Consider the following 15,965-nt stretch of genomic DNA (forward strand, 5'->3'; position numbering starts at 1 on the left):
AGTGCCTAAACCAGTTGGTTTGGGTTGTTGTTTTTTTTTTTTTATTGGCGATGGGGATGAGGTAGGTGGCTGAGTACATCTCCTTTATGAGAATTGTTAGTTGCCATCTGGTAATGTTCAGGCTTTGGAGAAGCCAGAAATTTTTGACCTTGTTTCATACATTAAGAAATCTCAGAATTTCAAGTACTTCTGTTTTCAGTCAAAAATGGTGGAAATGTGTACTTGTACTTCTCTATCCTGCTTGGTTGTAAGGTCATCAGGGTAAGCGTAATACAGTGACTGTGTATTGGTACAGTTCTGATTGATTGAATTCTTTGAACAGGCATAGTTGTGAATAAGATAAGAAAAAAGGATTTCCTGAAAGCTCCTTTAACCAGCGCATTCTTCTGTGAAGAAGTTCAGACAGCCTGGGAGTATAGGGTTTTTTTCTTTTTCTCTTTGGAAGAAGGTTAAAAAGACTCATTAGTAGTGTGGTCATTTTATTTAGCAATGTCTATTTAGATATTTGAATAGAAGCTTAAAATGATAAATGCAGTAGATCAAAGTATGAAATAAGCTAATATGCAAATCTAAATTTTGAATGTTGATTTCATGGTTTTCTTAATTATTATTTTCTTGTGCATGTTTGTCAGCATAGTGTCCAGTTATCACAATAGTATTAAAATAAAGGTGTTTCAGCATTCTGGCTTTGTTTTTCTGACATTCTGCCTGTATTACAAGAATTGCATTGTCCTTGGAAAGCTTGTGAATTTACCTTAGGTAGGTGTTTGGGGTTTTGTATTTTATTTTAGAAGATGACTTGGTTAAAATGCCAGTCTAGATTTAAGGTAGTACAATCTTTGTATGCAGTGGATCTCCATTTCTACTGATTGTAGCACATAGGGGACTAGACAATAAAAAGCCAAATTACCGAGTTTAATTGTTAGGTTTTTGGAATTAAGAAATTATCACTTGCAGTGTTATTCTTGGAGATTGTTGTCCAGAGCTTGATTTTCTATTAGATATTGAAGACATAAATCCTGCATTTAATTTTAATGTTTCTGTAGATGGAATTCCGTAGATTATAGATTGACTTTATTCTTTCTTATCTTATGGCCGGTTTCTCATTTAGCTACTTGAGTTAGCTAAACAGATGGTTTCTAAAACAAAAAACCCCACAAACCAAAAGTCTCAAGTGAGCTATTTAACGATTTGTCTCCTGACCACATTAGAATATGAAGAACTTAGTGCAAGCTTACTTAGCGCAAGCTTTACTCTAAGGCTTTAATGTACACCAATTTTTTTTTTTTAAGGTATCGAAATTTTGATCAGCCTCATCGATTCTATGTAGCTGATGTATACACTGATCTGACTCCACTCAGTAAATTCCCATCCCCTGAGTATGAAACATTTGCTGAATATTATAAAACAAAGTATAATCTTGACCTGACCAATCTCAACCAGCCACTGCTGGATGTGGACCACACATCTTCAAGGTAACAACAGTCATATTTGTGTCTGATGATTGTAGTTTGAGAATAAAGTGCCCTTTCTTTTTTTTTTTTTTTTTTTTTTAACTATGGGATAAAACTGAGGGCTTGTTTTCAAAATAATTACTGATTTTTTTGTTTGTTTTTTTTTTTTTGGGAGGTACGTAATTTATGTTATAACGACTGTAGCTTGAGTCCATTTTTTTCCAGAGATAATTCTGCTGTCACTTCACAGTGCATTAAGGTTGAATACTAAGAATAAGTCATCTTAGAAAGTTAAGGTTAATAAGTTCCATTCATTAATTATGTATTTACATTAAAGTACTTTCCCATGGTTTTTAGACTTAATCTTTTGACTCCTCGCCATTTGAATCAGAAGGGGAAAGCACTTCCGTTAAGCAGTGCTGAGAAGAGGAAAGCAAAGTGGGAAAGTTTGCAGAATAAGCAGGTAAAATAGAAGCATCTAATTCAAGTTGCCTTTCTCTTTACAGTGATCTGAGGACTATCTTTACAGGTAAAACTTTTTTCTTCCCCCTTCTTCTCTCCAGATACTGGTTCCAGAGCTTTGTGCTATACATCCTATTCCAGCATCATTGTGGAGAAAAGCAGTTTGCCTCCCCAGCATACTTTATCGCCTGCACTGCCTTTTGACAGCAGAGGAGCTAAGAGCTCAAACAGCCACTGATGCTGGTGTAGGGGTTAAATCACTTCCTGCAGATTTCAGGCATGTATTTTTTCTATACATGTTTTTCAATGTGATATCTGACTTCATTGTAAAACAAGATGAAAATTTAACTACTACTGCATGGATTTAAAAATGATACAGTTTAAGACATGTCAGTTTTCAGTGGAGCATAGTTTAAAAAGCCTTGATTGTGAGTGGTGAAGTTAGATGCTGCAGACACTGTTCTTTTTGGAAGAATGTGGCTTTTTAAAAATATATATATGCATATACAGTCTTCTTGTCTTGTAATAATATTTTTTTTGTTAACAAAATCACCATGTATCTTTACAGATATCCCAACTTGGACTTCGGATGGAAAAAGTCTATTGACAGCAAATCCTTCATCTCTGTTCCTAACTCCTCTTTAGTAGAGATTGAAAATTACTGTAAGCACAGCACAATTGTAGTCCCTGAAAATGCTGCACATCAAGGTGCTAATAGAACCTCTTCTGCAGAAAACCATGACCAAATGTCTGTGAGTTACAAAACGTTGCTCAATGAGTCACCCAGTAAACTCCAAATTGATGTCTCAGCAGAACTTGCAGCAATTAATGGTGTTTCTTATAATAAAAATCTTGCCAATGGCAATTGTGATTTAATTAACAGAGACTTTTGCCAAGGAAATCAGCTGAATTACTGCAGGCAGGAAATACCTGTACAACCAACTACCTCATATCCCATTCAGAATTTATACAGCAGTGAGAACCAGCCCAAGCCCAGCAATGAATGTACTCTACTGAGTAATAAATACCTTGATGGAAATGCTAACAGATCTACCTCAGATGGATGCCCCAAAATGGCAGTGACCACCAGTACTTCAAAAGCTATTAACCTTTCAAAAGACAGAGCAGATTCTGAAAAGAACCCTTCCAGTGGGTACTCCTCAAAAACTCTCGGTCCTAATCCTGGTCTCATTCTTCAAGCTTTGACTCTTTCAAATGCTAGTGATGGATTTAATCTGGAGCGTCTAGAAATGCTTGGTGATTCATTTTTAAAGCATGCCATCACTACATACTTGTTTTGCACTTACCCTGATGCTCATGAGGGACGGCTGTCATATATGAGAAGCAAAAAAGTAAGTAGTAACAATCCAGGAATACTATGTAAATGCATGCTGTTACAAACCAGATATATATACAAATTTCACTAGAAGACTGAGTGGCAACCGGTTGATTCAGTTCCACAGCTTTACCGATTATACATTGGGTAGCGTGAATATTTGGAACAAAAATACAGGACTACAGGATTAATGTTACTGTAACTGTGACTGCTTGAAATGGCTTTCTACAGTTCATTTTGAAATCTAAAGCAGCTGATTACCAGCTAAGAAAGGACAGGGCTGAACAGAACTAAAAGTTCTCGATTAGTGAGGACATTAGGTGGACTGATCACTAGAGCTGTATTGAGTAGAAACTCTTTAACAGAAGTGCTTGAATGGAGGCATAAGAGTTAGCAGCACAGAGCAAAAGTATTTTGAAGTAAATGTAAACAGTAGTGAGCAGAGCCTTCCGTTCTATTGCTGCTATTTTTAAATTCTGGAATAATCAATCATGTGGAAGTTCATTTTGTTTGGGGTTTTTTCCCCACATAATGTGATAGCATAAATTAAATGCTAAGGATTTGATTGTCTATCTCTAATAAAATGCATCACTGAGAATTAAATGATCGAGTAGTTTAATCCTGGAAAATAAGGAGAGCTAATTAAATTGCACAGTTCAAATAAAGGAAGTGATTGAATATTCTAGTTCAGTTTTCAAGACTTGAAACATGGAAAGTGTTTAAAATGAGAAATGAAGATCAGAAGTTGATAGTTAAAAAGGAAAAGGAAGTATGTTTATGTATGTGAGAGTGCTTTTTTCCCTTGCCTTTATTTAAAAGAATGCTAGAGGCTATCAAAATAACATCTGGATTATGACTTAATAAGATTTCTTACACTGAATTGTTTTAACACTTTCTACTGCCAAGGTTTAGGTCAATCTACCCATAATAGCAATGATGTTTCATTCCAAGTCTATTCTGAAGGTTGATTAATACTGGTAATTAATGACACTTGTACAGGTTACATTTGATTTTATTTTAAAAGCAGCAATAATTTTATTTTGCAAAGAGAATTTAATATATCTGATTTCTGTAACTGAAATTGTCACACCTAATATGCTTAAAAAACTTAAAAAAAATCTGTACCTTGCTGTGAATTGTTTGTACTATATCAAGAAAGCTGAACTCCCTTTTGAGAACTAGAGAAAATGCCTAATGGTACAAGATCTGGCTTGGCATGTAAAATTGTTTTATTCCTTCTGCATTTAAACCTGTTTTTATGTAAATATATGTCCAGCGTTTTATCAGAATGTTTTTCTTGAAGGTCAGCAACTGCAACTTGTATCGCCTTGGAAAAAAGAAAGGACTGCCTAGTCGTATGGTGGTATCAATTTTTGATCCCCCGGTCAATTGGCTTCCTCCTGGTTACATAGTCAACCAGGACAAGAGCAACACTGATAAGTGGGAGAAAGATGAAATGGTAAGATTTTATTTAACTATGTTGAGGAATAATTATTTGTGTGTCTGTATTCTCTCACTCCTACCTCCTCGTACCTCACAGATACTTTGGTACGTGTTCAGGAAAAGAAAATAACCTGTGTCTTTGTTTCCATTGTAAAACTTCACTATAAGTTAAGGAAAATTAGAGGAAAACTAATCCTGAAATAAGGAAATTTACTGAACCGTATCCAGTAATGAATGTATATATTAATGGAAAAACAGAAGAAAAACTTTTTTGCTTGTAGTTAGCATGCTCTCACGAGTTTTTCTGAAATTTCTCTTGGAAATTTTAAATAGAATTATAATTACTGGTTTTGCTGTAATATATATAGGCAGAAGACTGCCTTTTAATAAATAATGAGTTCACCTTTATAGATTATATGGAAAGGAGTTGCTGTTTTTCATAGTGCTGAGGAAGAATGAAGGTTAGAACTGGCTTGAGAAAATGTTGAATACTGGTTGCTGTTAGATACATCATGTATGACTGAGAGCTACTTCTTATCTAAAATACAGCACTGACTTAGACACCCTTGCTGTCTGTCACCAGAAGCTTCAGAATGGCAAATCTTAATGAGGAACAATTCAGATTATTTTCTGACCAGACTCGTATGTTGAGTGTAAAAGTGCATGTGTGAGAAATATCACTGATCACAGCAGTTGGTAATGTAATCTTTAAGTGTTTGAGACTGGTTTGGAGGTGGAGGGAAGGAGGTGGAGGGATTTTTAAAAATTTTTCTTTCTTTCTTTCTTTTTCCCAATTTTGAAGACCATGCTCGGATTGTAGAACCACCAGAGGGCACATGAGAGGACTGTTAGGTAGCTGTACTGTGCAAATAAATGTTTATTGCAGAATAAAACAACCTGATTATTGTGGTTCTGCATTGCGCCAAGACTTCATTTCAAAGAGACTTACTGCTGTACCTTTCTAAAAATAAAATAGCACATTTGAGACAGGAGCTAATAATTGCTTTTAAAAAGCTTTTAGTTCTCCATAACTTTTCAGTGGCCTCTTCCTCTTTGCCAGGCACTGTTTCTTTGTGAATAAAACGCACAATTCAGTCCAAAGTGCAGACAGTGATGCAACTAAGAAGTAGGGTTTTTGTGCCAAGTAGGTATTTTGCTTTCTTGGATGTAAATTCATGGGCTGATGGTCTATGACTGGGGCTAGAAATCTTGTATCGTTATGGCAGATTATTACTAAAACTTTCTAGTAAAATTTTGATTTCTTTTTGTTGTTGTTGTATTACCGAGCTTTATTAAGGGGAAAATTTTTCTTGTTCATTTGATCAAATAGTTGATTTACAGAAAGCATGAAAAAAACCCACTTAACTTGTATTTCTCTTCAGCTTGGAAGTGGCCATGACTTACTCAAAATCAGTCAGGTAGTTTTTAAGAAAAGAGTCTTCTGGGATTCGTTGTTGATTTATTTTTGAAATACTGTCTAATGATGAAAAAAAAAAAACTATCAGAATTACTTCCTCACTCTTTTACCTATTGTTTGTTCTTAGCATGTAGAATTTTATTATTTTTTTCTGATACAAGAAGAGATGCGCAATGTTAGGGTACTTCATGTAGCTATCCTGCTAATTAAAATGAAATTTATGTTAAGAAACTTGTGAATGAAATCGTAGTAAAAATTAAATTTCCCACTTACTAAGTCTTTGTGAAAACAGACACTGAAATCTTTTTTGAATCATCCATGAAACGTCTCATTCAGAGAGTGTATTTTTATTTCAGTGACAGATATGACAGGTGGTGTGTAACAAGAAAAAATCAGCACTAGCTCCAGTTGAGACTGGTTAAATTAGTCTTATTTTAAGCATTATACTGCAACTAGTATTCAAAATAACTGTTTCAAATCAAGTTTTGCTATCTCTTTCTGATCAGTTAAAGTTCAAGAAACCCCTGGTATGTATATGTGAGGTAATTACAGCAGCAGAAATTATTGTTTTGGCAAAATGTCTCAACTATGAATTTCTATAGAAACTTTCCACTCCTCTCCTGTCATTACTAAACCTGATTAAGCCTGTTCCATCCTGATGAGGAACATCGTGATCTGTTTGATCCTTAGATGGTTTCATGTGCTGCTTAGTGCACCTTACAGCTGCCACCCATCCCCCCCTACAGAGAGTTGTGCATTTGGCCCAAAGGGAGAGGTCCCTGGTGGTAGTATCTGGTTGACAGATTTGCAGGATTAGGTGACTGTGACCTACAATATGACATACATAGATGGAGGGCAGATACAGACTGCCATTTGATTCAAAATGGTGTGGGCTTTCAGGACCCAATCCAGAAAAGCACTTTGAATCTGGTCTTGCTTCTGTCAAATTCAGTGGCAGAATTCCCACTGACATCAGTGATGCTGGGTTGAGCCTGTGAATAGTCCTTTTGATGTTAGGAAGACTACTTGTGCATTTAGCTAATATGTTTAAGTGCTTTCCTGGACTGGGGCCATGGCAAATTGTACAGCATTGTATAGCTTGGACATACCTGTGTTCAACTTGTAATTTACATCAGTCCATACCAATTTGCTCAATATGAGCTGGGAAGAGATATAAGACATCATTCATTTTACTGTTGTGGGCGTGTATGTAAGTATTAGAAAACTGGTGACAACTTTAACTATTATTTTAATTAGTTAAAGCTCTAAGTATAGCCTGAAAAAAAAAAAATCAAAATTTTAAACAAATACGTACTTATTTAAAGGATAGGATTGATACTAGTTGCCTTTGCATTGAGTTATTATCCTACTTCATGATTTAATGTCTATTTTAATTTATAAACAAACAGCAAAACCCTATATTACAGAAGCGTGACTTTTTTTCCCCTGCTTTTCCATTTTTAGACCTCTGAAATCCTGGTAATACTAAATGTGTGACAAACTGGAGAGATTTCGTATTTCTCAAAATAAAGAACGACAGTACAAGTTAATAATTCTTACAGAACCAAAAATTGGCCTATTTCTAATGTCTAATAAGCAGCAGGATCACTTACTGAATCCCCAACACATGCAGTCAAGACTGTCACCCACGTAAACATTAGATTCTTGCCAACTAACTGATATTAGACTCTTTATTTTGATCTGTAATATAAAAATCACCTACACTGATTCACTAAACTTCCTGCTAGTTTGCCAAGTAGGCCGAATTAATCTGCGGCTGTGTTTGAGAGCACAGATAAATGTATTTTGCTGCTTCAGGTGGTGATTATTGAAGGACTAGGGTAAAGAAGTTCTTACAGTTGTTTCATTGAATGCATTTCCCATCTATGTGTCCTAAAATTGAGATTATCATGATTGTGACTATAGTAAACCTTGCAAACCCTTTAGTATTTGCCAAAGAAGGATGTGGAAAGAATCTTCAAGATTACATTGATTATACATTTGTAGTAGCCTTACTTAGCAGCTAGAGAGAAGGATGCCCTGAAAACTGTTTCTTGTACTTCTCTAAATTTGTTAATTTAGAATTATTTCATTTGTTTACTTTGACGTGCAAGTATATGATGTTTAGTGGTTTTAAAATTAATTGTATGTGTGTCACATTCAAGTATAAGCATGAGTTCCTATGAAATGCAGCATGTTATATGTACAACATACGCTATTATACGTTAGTAATAAAGGTTTTGTATTCCAGTACAATTATTCTAGTCTTAAAGTGCTAGTGTTAATTGAGGTTGTATTGTGCATCTGATCAGACAGTGTAATTAGGAACATAGATTAAAAAAATCAGTCTTTCTCTTTGCAGACACTACTCAAATCTTACACTTCTGGCAGTTCTGAAATAAAAGTTTCTCATTTCCCTTTTCAATACCATATTATTTGTGTTCTTTCATAGACAAAGGAGAACTTGTTGGCTAATGGTAAACTTGATGATTATGATGATGATGAAGAGGATGAAGACCTAATGTGGAGGTTACCCAAGGAAGAAACAGACTTTGAAGATGATTTTCTGGAGTATGATCAGGAGCATATAAAATTCATTGATAATATGTTAATGGGATCAGGGGCTTTTGTGAAGAAAATTTCTCTCTCACATTTTTCAACCACTGATTCAAACTATGAATGGAAAGCACCCAAAAAGTCATCCCTGGGTAACGTTCAGTTTTCATCAGATTTTGATGATTTTGACTACAGCTCCTGGGATGCTATGTGCTATCTGGATCCTAGCAAGGCTGTTGAAGAGGATGATTTTGTAGTGGGATTCTGGAATCCATCAGAAGAAAACTGTGGTGTTGATGCAGGAAAACAGTCTATCTCCTATGACTTGCACACAGAGCAGTGTATCGCTGACAAAAGCATTGCAGACTGCGTGGAAGCCCTGTTGGGCTGCTATCTGACCAGCTGTGGTGAAAGAGCTGCTCAGCTTTTCCTGTGTTCATTGGGGCTGAAGGTGCTCCCTGTAATTAAGAAGACTGATTGGGAAGGCACTTTGTGTGCTACCAGAGAGAATTGTAACAGTGAGCAGAAAAATCTTTCACCAAACTCTATTTCTGCTCCTGTAGCTACTTCAGAGCCTTCTCTATATAAAGACCTGGAGTATGGCTGTTTGAAGATTCCACCGAGGTGTATGTTTGATCACCCAGATGCTGAAAAAACCCTAAATCACCTTATTTCTGGTTTTGAAAACTTTGAGAAGAAAATAAACTACAGTTTTAAGAACAAGGCTTATCTTCTTCAGGCATTTACTCATGCCTCGTACCATTATAATACCATTACTGGTAAGTTGTCTTAAACTAGGGTTTTTTACTGCACTGTAAATGCAAGAGAAGCAGTTGTGTGTGTATGTTGTGTTCCCATACATAGTCTTTTTTTAGTTATCATGTTACTTTAGGAAGTCAATCGTCCCTGAATACAAAATCTTAGAAAATAATATCTTACCCCTTATTTAGAGGGGGATGCTTGTTGAAGCTGTATCTCAGTGTTTACTCATATTTTAATGTGATACGATACAAGATTTAGTGAAGCCTAACCAAGTTTTGGGAAAGAGCAGCATTTTTCATCTCTAACGCTCTATCACTAGTTGTATATGACTGGCGTTAGATCCTCATTTAGCTGAAATAAGTTATTGTAGAATTCTGGAACATTGCAGACAGCAATTGTGTTTTGCAAATATATTTAGCAAATATGTCCCATGATTTATTTCCCATAGTATTATTCCTTGACTGTACTTCTGAAGATTAAAAGTAGACTATACAACTCTTATTAGCTGAATAGTCTATAGGATAGCAAAATATGGAGACTTTGTTTTGAAGTTGTGAATTTGAAGGCTTAATTTAAGTCTAGGCATTTTATTGAGTAAATATTTGAAGTCAAAGTTTAAAGCAATTGACTAAATCAGGCTAAATATTAATTTCAGGTTAACTGCTTAATGTTTCTGTACATGATCTCATAAAAGATTTTACAGCAGTACAAATGTATATTTCTGTAATCTTCTTGAGTTACTTTTGCTTATACTAATTAACTTCATATTTGTTCATGCTAAAACTTTAAATATTTTTGTATGATAATATGCAGTTAAAACCAAACCATGGTAAAATTCAAACTCTGTTTGCAGTGAGTGGCAAATTCCTCTGCAGTCAGCGGTCTGAATTTTTCCCCATAGTGAATTGGTTCCTTATTCCAAGGAGTAAGAAAGATCTGCTTTAATTAAAGAAATAAGTAATTTTGAAATGTTAATACAATGAGAAGCAGTTCTCACAAAACAGTGAAATGTTCCTTTGGTTTTTCATTCTAGGTAATATTGCCCACATACATATTTACTTTTTACAAATACTTCACAAAACATATAGAAGGTTGATGATTCTTTTATGTATATATACATGCGGAAAACCAGAAACCTTGACGCATAGTGTCTAGATGAAGTAACATTGTTGGTAGCAGAAATTTTTTATTCCATTACTGTTTACCAAGGAAGACAACTGTGAATTGCTGTTACCTGTAACTTTTTCTCTTAAGGAGTAGCTAGTAGTTGAGATCTGTCAGCATCTTCTGTTCAGCTGCTATAAAAGCAACTTAGTACCAGCCATTTCACTCCCACGTTACTTTTGTAGTACTTTGTCTTCCTTCGCTACCCACCTATCACTGTTTGCTTTCAAGAGGTTTTTGTTGCTTTTCTTTATATTCTAAAAATAGATCTCTGTAGCTCTCCTTTCCCCTGTCCCCTGTCAATTTTCCAAACAGCAAAGACTTGGCAATTTTAGATTCCAGTTTAAGAGCCATTCTGGATGAGAATATTTGTTCAGTGCTTTTTGAGACATCTAAATGTGTGGCAAATTAGATGAAAAAAACTCAGATTGTATGTTCCCCTTGCTTTTAATACATTGATTTCTTTATTAGTTTTTTAGAGGTTTAATTGTTTTCATTTTCAGATCAGCCTACTGGTAGAACCTCTTGATTTTCCTTTTTTGATGTTTCTCTCTACAGTGTGAAGATCATTAATGTGAATTACTGTGAAGCATTAATTGATTATAAATACATGTGGTTTTGCTAGCCTGATAAAGTAACATTTGTTTCAGAAGTGCCTTTATAATATTAGATATAGCTTTTGTTTTTTTCTGATTTTTTTTTTACATAGTTCAAGAACAATCTCTTTAAATGCAGAGATACCTGTTTTAAAAAAACAGATTGTCTTCTCTGAGCATTGGTTGGTTTGTGGACTTACATAGCAGTGTACCAAATCTCTTATCCAGAAGGGCCTGGAAAGAATATATGTGTTAAACTTAATTGTGATGTTGTACATTCTTTTATTTCCAATGCTTCAAGATTGTTACCAGCGCTTAGAATTCCTGGGAGATGCAATTTTGGACTACCTCATAACCAAGCACCTTTATGAAGACCCACGGCAACACTCTCCAGGAGTTCTTACTGACCTACGATCTGCTCTAGTCAATAATACCATTTTTGCATCATTAGCTGTAAAGTATGACTACCACAAGTACTTCAAAGCTGTCTCTCCTGAACTGTTTCATGTTATTGATGACTTCGTGCAGTTTCAAATGGAAAAGAATGAAATGCAAGGAATGGATTCTGAGGTTGGTGGAAGTAGAAATGTGTTCAGTATCTGATTTGAAGTGTGTCACTGGATTTTCTTAGTGTGATGTGCATTTTTGTAATGTTTTAGTTTTACATGCACAGCAGCTGTAGAAGGAGGCTCACTGTAACAAAGCATGCAATATACAAAGTAAAATACAATCTTCAGAAATTATGAAGTCAATAAGAACATTCATAAAATAATTAAATTGAAATGAGTTTGCGTCTGGATTTTTCTGTGACGCTTGATTTCAGTCACTATTTTGCTTTTGTGTTGTTATTACAACAACATGGAGGGGAAAAAACCCACTTTGCTTGCTTTCCTCACTGGCTGATTGGAAGCACTACTATACCATAAAATTGTGATGAAGAGTTAGTGAGTCACATAATGCTGACTCAGAAGAGGATATTCATGCAACATCATGAGCAATACTACCTTGGCACAGTGCTGGGATCATTTAATCTCTGACAGAGATTTCTGCTGTTTATTTGATGATGATTTCTGCTGGAGCAGGTGTTACTGCACTTTACTCAAGTGTGTTTGACATGCTCCTAAATGCTTTGTATCTGCTAGCCAGGGAAACATTATATGCATTTTTCAAATAAGCCACTTGAAAAATAGTTTAACTGAAGACCTGCAAACACAGATCATGTCTGTGCTATGCAGGAAAACTAATGGTAATGAACATCTATTTGCTGAGAATGGACTAAAACTAGTTAATTTAGATAAGCTGCTCAGAAAATGTATGAGAGCAAAGGCCTGGTGAATCAAATTCTCATCAGGGTCCTGGACAAGATGGACTTTCCCATTATCCTTTATTTAAAAGTGTTATCCAATAGATATCCCTGATAGTTTGTCTTCGGAAAAACTGTGACCAATCTCTTAGAAAATATTCTGTGTTAGAGTACTCTATCACTAAATAAACATGTTATCTTTGTCTTTAGTAATTTCTTCTTTCTGATATACAATTTAAAAGCTTGGGAATCAAAATACTTCAGCTACATGTATGTGTTTACAGCCCTTACACTGTTGCAGAGTGAAAGCCATATGTTTTATGGGAAGGTTTAGAAAGCATTGACTAAGAAATTTGTCACTGAAATTTAGATAATATAAATTATTTAAGTTCAGAGGATCAAACTGTGTTACGTGTTTCATTTTCTTCACAATATAAGTGAAAATGCTGAAAACTTATTTTAAGAGCTCGTAGTAGTGATTTTTAGCTTTGTTCCATTTTTGCTAGTATGCAAAAAGATTGCCTAGAAACTTCTACCAAAGTTGCAACCAAATTGGGTGATAGCTGTTTCAAATAAAATTCTTGTTTCACTCTCCCTACGCCTGCTCCCTATCTTGGTCTGGCACTGAATTACTGAAACTCTTATTTCATCAGAGTTAGTGCAAGAGTCTTTGTTTCTGCAGTTCATGCCAGCTAGACTGGTTTCCATGTGTGTCTCCACGTCATCTGCTTTTCTGTTTTAAAATCTCACTCCTGAAACATCTGTTGTCCCTTGCCTTATAGCTCTTAGTTTCTCTCTCCTGTTATTTTAGTATAACTCCGAAGTGCTTTGGTTTGCACTTGTTATGAAATACACTATGCAAAACAGTTGAATTTGGTTTTTAATGTCAAAATTTGTGTTTGGAGTGTGCACATCAGGTCTGACTTATTGTTTGATTTATTTTAGGTAGAAATATTGGGTTAGACTAGTTTATGAAGGAATACAGTGATTCTTAAGGAGATTGAATCGAGTTTTAAACTCCAAGTAGGGGCCAAATGGAGTGAGAGGGTAGCTGCTGGGAAAAAATAACAAAAGAAACTTATTTCTAATTAGGCAGAGGAGAGTAATGGTCAAAAACTTTGTTTTCAGGTTCCTCTTCAGGTATTTTTAATAAAGAATTAGATTAACTGAAAACCTTTAAGACATATACTGAAAGTTTAGTTTTAATGATGAGAATAGACTGTTCTTTATTTGTAGCATAGAAGAAAACACTGCCTGCTACATTGAAAACATACCTAAGTGCCTGTTAGCTCAGTCTGATGTTGCTGGTTATCATTATTAATGGCTCATTTTATTAATGTTTGTTTCATGCTTGTCTTCTGTGGTAAATGAGGTATGGAAGGGTACATCCAACTTTCATCCAGAGATTGGACTTACTAGGAGATGTCTAATGTATGAACTCTTCTTTTGTTATGAGTAGCTTTCTGGTATTAACTGACAGAGCCAAGTCTGTTTCTTACTGGAAAAAACAGACTCATGGTGAAATCCTACAGATTTATTACAGGAGGAATTCACAAAGCATATGAGGACTCTGTACACAGTGGTGTTAGGGATTTTTTTTATCACATTTGAAAAATATATCCAGCAACTTGATTTCACTGGGGAATAAAAGAACAATTTCACTGTGGAAAGTTGTCAATGAAAAACTTAAAGGAAGCAGCTCAGGATAGGATGTAAGAGAGCTTACATTTTTGAAGATCCTTGTTTTATTTTAAAAGAAGCAATTGTTTCTTTCTTTTCTCCTCCCCTTCTCTCTCCCTCCCCCCTCCTCGGCTTTTTTTAATTGCAAACAGCTCAGAAGATCTGAAGAAGATGAAGAAAAAGAGGAAGACATTGAAGTACCAAAGGCCATGGGAGATATATTTGAGTCCCTTGCTGGTGCCATTTATATGGATAGTGGAATGTCTTTGGAAATGGTTTGGCAAGTGTACTATCCAATGATGAGGCCATTAATAGGTATTGTCAGCTTTCAGAAAAAAAATAATAATTATGTGCCATTTACTATGAAGAGAACAAAGCTAATTTGTGGTTGGTTTGTTTCTTTGTTTTTTCCCCTCCTAAATAGAAAAATTTTCTGCTAATGTGCCCCGTTCCCCAGTGCGAGAGCTGTTAGAGATGGAGCCAGAGACAGCCAAATTTAGGTAAGAATACACTTCCTTTGGTACACACTGCTGTAAAATGTTTTTAAGCTGTGCTTCATAAATTACTGAGAATTTTTAAATGTTGCAAATTACTTTTAATTTCTTTTGCACTGAGCTGCTAACGTGATCATTGTGTTCAATTTTAATTTTTTTCCTTGCATAACTTTCTGAGACAAGTAATGATTTCTGTTTAACTATAATGCTTTAACTTCTGTAGAAAAGAGAATGTAGGTCTATTTTTTCAGATTAACTTGCCTAGACAGTAAGTAATTCTTGTGTATATTTTTGCAGTCCTGCAGAAAGAACTTATGATGGAAAGGTCAGAGTAACAGTGGAAGTTGTAGGAAAGGGAAAGTTCAAAGGTGTTGGCAGAAGCTACAGGATTGCCAAATCTGCAGCTGCGAGAAGAGCACTACGAAGCCTCAAAGCAAATCAACCTCAGGTCCCAAACAGCTGAGACTCCTCTGGAAAATAAATAAAATGGGGGAAAAACACATAGAAATAAAGCAAATTTTAAAAATGTTCTTGTTGAGAGGAACAAATTGGAAGACAGAATTTAAAGTTTGTTTGATAACAGAATAGATAACAAAACATTTAACATGTATAAAATTTTGGAACTAATTGTAGTTATAGTTTTTTGCGCAAACACAATCTTGTCTTCTTTCCTCACTTCTGCTTTGTTTAATCACAAGAGTGCTTTAATGATGACATTTAGCAAGTGTTCAGAATAATTGTTGTCAGGTCTTTTTGGTTTACTTTTATTGTCAGTACAGCTTTGCTTAGTGTTAGAAGGCCAGGGAGCTTATGCCTAATGCAGTTGCTAGATTTATATTTAGTAATCTTGAAATTCTTCAATCTGTGCACTAGTGCCAGTCAGAAAGCAGTTGATAAACTGTACTGGATGATTGGGTATGAGAAAGAATAAGTGTGCCAGTATTCTCCTGTTTTTTTTCCTTTTTTTTTCCTTTTTTTTCTTTTTTTTTTCTTTTTTTTTTTTTTTTTTCTTACTCCATGTCATCTTTTTACATTAAGATGACATTCCCAGTCATTATTGCACTTATTTGTTAGGGACAGATTTTAATTGAAATGGCTGGCATACTGGGACAATGAAACTTCAGTTTCCTTATGCCACACAATCTTGCATAAAAAAAGGTTCTTGCCTTAAAAATAAATAAACCCTCATTAATAATCTTTAATTTCTGATATTTTTTGGAACAAACTATTTTACATTCCCTTCATTTTGTTATGCATTTTACAATGATACAGCTCTATATTTACAGTACAATTCATTA

The 15,965-nt window shown here is 35.0% G+C and overlaps 1 protein-coding gene across 1 annotated transcript in view; it reads left to right on the forward strand.

Annotated features, from left to right (window-relative positions):
- The window catches only part of DICER1 (dicer 1, ribonuclease III), a 68,048-nt gene extending 52,405 nt beyond the window's left edge, over window positions 1-15,643 (forward strand). The window contains exons 20-29 of the mRNA XM_086750246.1: window positions 1,293-1,475; window positions 1,812-1,917; window positions 2,018-2,193; window positions 2,485-3,268; window positions 4,556-4,711; window positions 8,565-9,447; window positions 11,492-11,760; window positions 14,326-14,488; window positions 14,598-14,673; window positions 14,965-15,643. Coding sequence (XP_086606372.1) covers window positions 1,293-1,475; window positions 1,812-1,917; window positions 2,018-2,193; window positions 2,485-3,268; window positions 4,556-4,711; window positions 8,565-9,447; window positions 11,492-11,760; window positions 14,326-14,488; window positions 14,598-14,673; window positions 14,965-15,130 — 2,962 coding nt within the window. The 3' untranslated portion in view covers window positions 15,131-15,643. The remainder of the gene's footprint in view (window positions 1-1,292; window positions 1,476-1,811; window positions 1,918-2,017; window positions 2,194-2,484; window positions 3,269-4,555; window positions 4,712-8,564; window positions 9,448-11,491; window positions 11,761-14,325; window positions 14,489-14,597; window positions 14,674-14,964) is intronic.
- The last annotated feature ends 322 nt before the right edge of the window (window positions 15,644-15,965 follow it).

Source organism: Chlamydotis macqueenii, chromosome 5 (assembly GCF_036417535.1).
Source record: "Chlamydotis macqueenii isolate bChlMac1 chromosome 5, bChlMac1.mat, whole genome shotgun sequence".
Lineage (NCBI taxonomy): Eukaryota > Metazoa > Chordata > Aves > Otidiformes > Otididae > Chlamydotis > Chlamydotis macqueenii.